Source organism: Pavona decussata, unplaced genomic scaffold (genome assembly GCF_977016875.1).
Source record: "Pavona decussata unplaced genomic scaffold, jaPavDecu1.1 SCAFFOLD_92, whole genome shotgun sequence".
In the NCBI taxonomy this organism is placed as follows: Eukaryota; Metazoa; Cnidaria; class Anthozoa; order Scleractinia; family Agariciidae; genus Pavona; species Pavona decussata.
In genome coordinates, this window is record NW_028145509.1 from 202,608 (window position 1) to 211,741 (window position 9,134).

General features: G+C 38.9%; 1 protein-coding gene across 1 annotated transcript; it reads right to left on the minus strand.

Annotated features, from left to right (window-relative positions):
* Positions 1–5,756: 5,756 nt before the first annotated feature.
* On the minus strand, positions 5,757–6,996 carry LOC146473670 (QRFP-like peptide receptor). Its single transcript, XM_085117730.1, has one exon. It carries the CDS (start codon positions 6,914–6,916, stop codon positions 5,906–5,908), a length of 1,011 nt encoding a protein of 336 aa, XP_084973856.1. The 5' UTR covers positions 6,917–6,996; the 3' UTR covers positions 5,757–5,905.
* Between the last annotated feature and the right edge of the window lie 2,138 nt (positions 6,997–9,134).

Here is a 9,134-nt window from a genome sequence, read left to right on the forward strand (position 1 = left end):
GATAAATATGTTTTTTGTGTTGTTAGACTTTTTCAAAGTCCTTCGCTACTCATTTCCGGTCTATTATGCTTCAGTACGAATGACTTTCAAGTTTAAAATCTTCTGCGGTGCACCAAATTTACAGGAAAAATTTTCCGTTTGTGGAGTTGTATAAACAGCAATGGCCATTTAATTTGCATCACTCAAGGCTGCCAAATCATCAAATTGTTGTATTTTGGTGATGATGGTTTAATTATATAGATGATGGTTAAAGGGCTCGTTACTTAAACGACTTCATATATATAGTTTATATATTCAGACCGCTTTTGTTGTTTTAGCTCAGATCCACCAGGGTTGTGACATGTAGCCTTTACCTTCTTTATCTGCTCCTTTGCCCTTTGTTTTGTGATAAAATGAAAATCTTGCCCATAATCCAACGGTTTTATTTCAAATCAAAGGTAAAGCAATGGGTAAACTTTGGAGCGATGTTTTCTGGTGGAATTGAAGGCCATATGCAAAATAGATCAACAAAAAAGGGATCTAAAATGCACAATGGGTTGGTTAATGCACCGACCCCTAAAAGTTTGACGGCATTTTCAAAACATTAGAGGAAAGTGTCAGCAAATTCTCTAAAATCACGAAAATTTGGCACCACAGAGATTTCTTTTAACAAGGTTGCTGTACCAAATGTGCTAACTCAGTTTAATTTTTACCTTCAGTGTGCTCCAGTCTTAATTATCATGCATCTTTGTTTCTTTAGGTGGTGCAGTAGGTCCTAATTCTCTCTTTATTTTAAATTTGCAAGTTTTTAATGAGCGATGCTGGAAATCTTTTAAACCACCACAATGACACAAGTTTAACTATTTAGGGAAAAATTGATTGAACTCTTATTGGTTGAGAGTCAAATTCCCTCAATCATTTTCTTCAGATGCCATTTAATCTCATTTTGAAAGAGAATAAATTAGATTATCCTTTACTTCACAACTATCGTTTACTGTCAGTTGCTGTAAGAGTGGTAATGTCATTGTAAAATGTGATGTGATTTGATAACTTAGGCGTAACAAGATAATGATATCAATATTACACATGGTACAACTGGTATAAAACCTGTTGGGTTTTAGCCTCCCACGCAGTCGCTTTTAGGGGACTCGTATACGTATACTCGTATGCTTGCTAGGAGATTCGAAATCACATCATCTTGCAAACTTATATTTCCTTTTGACATGAAGTCGTATGCAAGGCTGAGGTGCGAAGCAACCTCCCCTCTTCGTAACCTATCTCTCCGCTTAAGGCAAGTGCTCTCTCGTCATACTCCTTAGCCTCAGCATATTTCTCAACGAAACAACGATCCTACCTTAAAGTAACATTCCACTTCTCCTCGTTTGTCACCAATTTCTTTCAGGATCACAAGTGCTTCCTTCTGGTAGGTTTCGGCGTTTTCATATTTACCGAAAGAACAGTACGTATTTCCCAGATTTCCATAACACGTGGCCTCTCCTTGTTTGTTACCACTTTCTTTTCTAATCGCAAGTGCGTTCTTGTGGTATGATTCAGCCTTTCCATATTCCTTGAGAGAATGAGACACATCTCCCAGGCTCTCCTAACACGAAGCTTCTCCTCGTTTGTCACCAATCTCTTTTCTGATCACAAGTGCGTTCCTGTGGTATGTTTCAGCCCTTCCATATTCCCCAAGACTTAGATACACAGTTCCCAGGTTCTCGTAACACGAAACTTCTCAATTTTTGTCACGAATTTCTTTTCTGATCACAAGTGCGTTTTCCTGGTACGTTTTGGCCTTTTTATATTCACCGAGAGATTGATAGACAGTGGGATGAACTCCTGCATCAGCATTATCACTCCTCTGGTAAGGTAACACACTTGGAAAGCCAGCATCAGCACTATTAACATCCTGACGAGACGTTTTCTTTCGCGGACTTGGAGACTTAAGATGGTATTTTGCAGACTGCTTGGCAGGTGAAGCTCAGTTGTGGCCTTGAGCGCTCGGATGGCACTCAAGTATGCCACACACTGAATCAGAAGAGGAAAGGCCATGAATACAACCACTAGATACACTTTTGTAAGCGATCGGATAGGCATCCCCAATAAAATATACACAGGAACAGGAACCATTCCATATTTTACAAAAAGCAAATTAACGGTTGAACACGCAATAATATATATTTGATCTTGTGGAAATAATGGCTCTATGAATATGATTTTGATCACCATTCCGCAAACTCCAAGGAAGACGGTAATTACGGAAAACAGTTTTTGCTGAGATACCGTTATGGGGTATTTGATCAGACAGGTTCCAAAATGTCGACTGAATTTGCTTTGCAAGAACAAGACAGCAACCACGCCCGTATGGAGTGGTTAATGTATCGCTTCAATCGATAATTTTTCATTTTTGTCGCTATTGAAGTTTGTCAAATAAAAGGAGAAAAAAAGATACGAATCTTCCACGTAGAACACTTTATAACATTGTTTTTCTATATTGGATTTTATGTTATACCCGCCCCACAAACGTGTAACTTACCCTGTTTAAATAAAGGTTGTATGTATATACTCGACTGCAAAAACGTTTACATCTAAAAAACATAAACCGTGCACGATGAGACCCAACAGATTTGTGGGTAGTGTTTAAACAATAGCCTCATTTCCATAATCAATAATTTACTACTCTCGTTCTTTGCAATAAAAAATACAGTGCTGACTTAATTCTTCCGAATAATTTTCTGCCAAATACTGCTTAAGTTCATTGCCTGTTTTGAACTTGGGCAAATCACGAATTGTATATCACTCAAATTGGCCCTTGTTGGCAAATTTGGACACTTTAAGGAAAGCTTGGACAGTTTTCATCATTCACCACGTGCAACTAATTTTGGTCATCCGCCGTCGCACGAGAATAGAATATTATGCAACTAAATTTAGTACACTTATACCCATAAAACCATTGGATCTCATCGTTCACGGTTTATGCTTTTTAGGTGTCAACGTTTTTGCAATCGAGTGTATATGTATATGTATGATGTACGGCATATTGAAAAACTTGTAAATATGTAAAATGTGGACTTAATCTGTAAAACGTCGAGTGAATGTTTGGTCTTGTGTTTTTGCCAATATTACAATAAAAGGCGGATGTAATTAACATGTATGATGTGCATGTGATCTGCGGAAATATTTTTGGTTGGTATATTTTGAAAGTGTGACAGCTGTCCTCGTTTGCCAAAAAAGCAAATACACTTTTTTCCCTCGAATTATATGACTTGACAGTTCTTGTCAGATAAAGCATACCCTGGTGTATTGTAAAAAAAAAAAAAAACCTTCAAGTAAAGATGTGTTGAAATAGAACAGGAACCACTCCATTTTTTACAAATTCCATATTTTACTAATTTTCGGAGGCGGATGTAATTAACATATATGATGTGCATGTGATCTGCGGAAATATTTTTGGTTGGTATATTTTGAAAGTGTGACAGCTGTCCTCGCTTGCCAAAAAAGCTAATATACTTTATTCCCTCGAATTATATGACTTGACAGTTCTTGTCAGATAAAGCATACCCTGGTGTATTGTAAAAAAAAAAAAAAAAAAAAAAAAAAAAAACGTCAAGTAAAGATGTGTTGAAATAGAACAGGAACCACTGCATTTTTTACAAATTCCATATTTTACTAATTTTCGGAGGCGGATGTAATTAACATATATGATGTGCATGTGATCTGCGGAAATATTTTTGGTTGGTATATTTTGAAAGTGTGACAGCTGTCCTCGCTTGCCAAAAAAGCTAATATACTTTATTCCCTCGAATTATATGACTTGACAGTTCTTGTCAGATAAAGCATACCCTGGTGTATTGTAAAAAAAAAAAAAAAAAAAAAAAAAAAAAAAAAAAAAAAACGTCAAGTAAAGATGTGTTGAAATAGAACAGGAACCACTCCATTTTAAACAAATTCCATATTTTACAAATTTTCATTTTACAACGCCAGGCCGATTTTGCAAAACGATAATTTACAAATCCACCCCAAGTGTTAGCCGCTTTTTTATAATATGCCTCTTGACCTAGGCAGGAAACTGGCGGTCATCGAAATTTTTATTAACTGACCATAAGCTTGAACTAACTAATCGAAGATCGGTAAGCGGAAAAGTTGAACAGAAACTTGAGGAGTTTTTTCTATCATATAAGACATTCTTCTCTTCGAATCTCTCTCCTTGCTAACTAAGAACATTTTTGCTTTGTTAAATAAAATTGCCAAACGGAATCCAAACACCATGTAGCTAATATCATTGGATGTTGTGTCCAGCGTTTTTCGTACAGCTCTCGCTGTGTTAAAACAGAGCCAGAAAACGAATAACAGAGGATTTTCTTCGTAACACGAAGCTTTCCGAACATGGCAACTTTACGAGCTCACAGTAATTTGACCATCTGTGTCTGCAAGAAAACTATCTAAGGAGGGCAACATTTGTAGGATTTTGTGGTCAACAAGGTTAGGACAGTCTTCCCGTAAAGTCAATATATAGGGTACCCCTCCCCCTCACAAGAACTGCGGGTTTGCCTGTTTTGTTAAACTGATTTCTTTTAAGGACACATTTACAGGTGGCCTCAAAACCGACCTCTCCACAGTTTTTTTTTTGTTCGCACGTATACGTAGACGTAAATGACTTAATAATAATAGACCGTAAGACTGAATTACGTGTACAAATAATTAAATTGTATGAACCTGAAGACATAATATATACAAATAAGTAAAAAAAAATATAGAAAAAATTTCGTAACTCCAGGTAACTTATAATAATGGAGAAGACTAAGACATCAAATACATAGAACTATGTGAGAGGAAAAAAGACATTAAAAAACTATATACTACTACAAATGACTAATAATAAAAGAGTTCTTGTATCGATTGGTCTTGCACACCGGAATTATAAAACGAGTTTTGCTCCTAAGCTTGTGGGATGAAAGGGCAGATGGAGGCAGCAAATTTGAGAGTTTGTGGTTTCTTAATGAAGATATAGAGTTAAAAAGTTTGTTCGAAAGAAAGTCACGTCGGGCAAACAATGTTGGTACATCTGCCCGCTTTAGTGCTTCGTTGTAACTGCAATCAGGAAAAATGATCTTTAACGCACGCATTTGAATACGTTCAACTTCGTCCGTACTTGGGAAGACAACCGTGGAAGACCGGTGAGGCTATTTCCACTTCAAAGCGAATAATGCAGCAGTAAAAAAGAATGAGATCGTCGGGAGGGGCACCTGCTCTCCTTAGCAGCCTGAGAAGGTAGAGTCTTTGAACGGTGGTGATCTCATTAATGTGTTCGTTCCATTTCAGATCACTTCTGATCGTAAACGCCAAGGATTTTAACTGACGAGGTCCGATTGAAACTCGTTCCATTTAAAACTACAGGGGTGAAATCCGGAGGCCATCGTTTGAAGCAGGTATGGAATTCCTTGCACTTCGAGGGGTTCAGGTGGAAGAGATTATCGCGTGACCAGTTATTAACATGGTCTACAGTCAGCCGGAGGTGGCTTGACTGGGATGGGAGAATTACTTCCGAAATTGTAGTATCGTCTGCGTATCTCCACACGAAGAACGATTCATCAGGAAATTTGAGGTCATTGATCATGACCAAGAAGAGCCAAGGCCCAAGTTTTTGGCGTATGTGACGTTTTATTTACTCTGATAACGATAATTCAGAAAGATAATCGTATACATGGTCTGAACTGCTAAAATATATTTCCATTACATGAAAGAAAAAAATTTAGTATATATGTGCCTCGGCGAGGATATCTTGGATACTGGCTGTGGATGCGGTTTGGAGACTCTTTCCTGATGTGAAGTGCCGGAGTTTGGGCAGTTTGTGGCACCTTTCATCATTGCCATCCAAACCGTTGTACGTGCTCCTATACGCGCGAAAAAAAAAAAAAAAGATTTCTCAGTGTCGACATACCGTCAAGCAACCGGATCGGTAATCTTTGCTCATAGCCCACAATAAAAACGGGTTGGCAATGTGTTTGACATAATACATCGCCAGTGTTACAAGATGAACGTAAAGAAACTCCGGCCTGGAAGTTATTTCTAGGGTGAACTCCTGTATCAACATTATCACTCCTCTGGGAAGGTAACACACTTGGAAAGCCAGCATCAGCACTATTAACATCCTGACGAGACGTTTTTTTAGGCGAACTCGGAGAAGTAAAATGTTCTTTTGCAGACTGCTTTGCAGGTGAAGCTGAGTTTTGGCCTTGAGTGCTCGGATGATACTAAAATACGCGGCACACTGAATCACGAGCGGTAAGGCTATGAACAGTACCACAACATACACAACATAAGCGGTTTGATGGGCATCACTGATAAAATGTACGGAGCAGTAGTAGTACCCGCTGTTGCCCAGTGTGTTCTTAATAAAAATAATTATCGGTACCCCAACCATCAGGTAAGACGCAATCCAAATGACGAACACAGCCTTCTTTACTCCATTCAACGTGTTCTTAGACTTGAATGGCGCGACAATAGCACGATGCCTCTCTAGTGCGATTAGGGTTTGCGAGAAGACCGAGACGAGGACAAAAACATCTTGAAGTGGCGCCAGAATGTAGCACATCACGTCGCCAAAGATCCAGCCCCGGTAGTTGTCAATGATTCTCAGTGGCGCTACAATGCCACAAACTGCCAAATCGGCAGCGCAGATATTTCCAATCAGAAGATTACACGGCGTCCGCATCTCCCGAAAGCGAGCCAGAGTCGCCAAGATCAGGCTGTTGCCGAACAGACCGATTGCTATGATTAACGAGAAGAAGAGTGTTGTGAGAACAACATACCAGTGAGGCCATCCTTTTGCTCTCGCATCCGTTGGTGTTAAAGTAGCATTTGTTGGAAGACTGCTCACATTCGCGGTCATGTTCATCCTTCGCTTAACAGCTGAACTTGCAATCATGTATTTCATCTAGTACACTGTGTTCCCTTCCTGTAGTTACTAAGGAAGACGATAATTACTGACAACATTTCAAGCTGCGACTGCATTATTGGCTACACATTTGATTCGATCAGACAGGTCCCAAAATTCTGAGTGATGTTGTTTAATTGCAGTTGTTATAAACCGGGGTATAATTGACTGATATGACATACAGGTGCTTCGGGGAAATATTGTTCGAAATAAAGACAGCGCATACATTTGCAGGGTGTTAAATTACAATACAATAAAATGCTTTATTCACACTTTCCATAGGGGAATCAACTAGATCAAGGACTTTTCTTTTCAGCCGCTATTAAAGTTTGTCAACTAAAAGGAAAAGAGTCTAAAAGTGATCGACACTCCTGGTAATAAATATTTCAGTACAAAAGTCGAAGTGTTCGTGTCTGAAGTTGGTGTACAGCATATTGACCATATTGTAAAACGTGTCAATATTTCAAATGTGGACTAGGTCTGTAAAACATGAAGTAGATTTTGGTCTTGTGTTTTTGCCATTTAATATTACACTGAAGCCCGGGTATAATTGACTGATAAGATGTGTAGTAGCCTCCCACGCAGTCGTTTTTAGGGGACTCGTATTGCCTCTTACGAGTTCCCCAAAAAACGACTGCCTGGAAGGTTAATTTAATACTGACTTAATTATTTCTTGAGCATGAGAGCTGCCCACGTTTGTGTGTGTGTTCGGTTTTATATATTTATTTATTTATTTTTGTCAAAAAGGCATTTACACTTTTTTCCTCGAATTGTACTAATCAAAGATTAGTAAAATGCGTTCGAGCGGTCTTATCTCTACTAAAATTATAAGGTATAGGAAATTATGGGAAATATTTCCGCACAGTTCCATACATTAAATAATTATACACGCATCACTGTCATACTAAAGCAGCGACGAAGACGACGTCAACGAGAACGTTATAAAACAATAGTTTTAATTTAGCAGATCACTAGCTCTGCAAGTGCATTAAACACTACATTTCTTTTACGTCCTCGATCTGTAAAACAACAACGTGAAATGACCAAATTTAAGATTTAATGGAGAACGTGAACGCATGATTATTAATTTTTCCTTCTTTTTCTGAACTTTAAAGGCACCCCTACAACATTGTGAATACGTAGAACGCAGTCGAAGACAGCATATGGATGCTGGAAGTAGTATTAAGATTGAAAGCATTGAAATAATCAATAAGAAAACCTTAGTACAAGAAACACCATTATTTAAAACAGCAGCATTTTAATATCTTCCAAGTTTAGCAATGTTGTTCTCCTTCACCGGCTAATGTAGACTGCAAGCAGTCCCTTTCTGGTTAGTCCAGAGAGTGCCCTCACAGCGCAGCGAGACTGGAACGAGGAGAAATAAACGAGAAGAGACTGGGGAAATTTTAGCCCCTCTATTGTTCTTTCGCGCCTCGCAAAGTCAAAAGATGAATTTGCCATATCTCATGAATGAAAATACACAGAAAATAGACAAAACGCGGTCATTTACATACAATTTTCGCTTCAACATAAAGGCGGACAAAACGAAGTAATTTGAAAGAATTGCGGATCAAAGTTAGAGGAAATTTCTTGACCTGTGTAGTTCACCTTTTTTTAAAACGACTGCATTATTCGTAATCAAAAGTGAAAATAAGAGATGTTAGGGTGCGGGGGTCATTGTAAGTACTGAAATGGGCTGCGTTTGCTACAAATTATAGCTTGCAAATGGCTCACTAGCCGTCTTTCAAGCGACGTGAATGCTGCCGCTCGTTACTTCCAAAACGTTGCGGAGACTTTTGTGGCCGGCTGACAACTATTGCTGCATGTGGAGGAGAGGCTGATGCAAGGATGCAAACTCCTGCTGTGGGTATAAGTTCTGCCCATGATGAAACTCCATGTACAAGCATGGAAGCTCATCTACATGCTACAGTGAGATTGACATGGCTTGCTGTGACGGATACGGATGGCTTGATCAATGCGAATCCCAGTTCGATGCCATTAGCTGCCTGCTGTCTCGTATGATTCTTGATCCCTCTATCGTCAACAGCTGAAAGAACCATCTGGACCTTCTCGGGTAATCAGGGCAATGTAGGGTATAAACTGTATCGATTACTGTGACCTGACAAAAATCCACAAGGAATTGCTGCAAAAGAGGCCAGTGCCTTGAGAACTGTTCGGTCGCGGCACGTTAACTGCTTCAGGACGTCGCCAGAAGTTC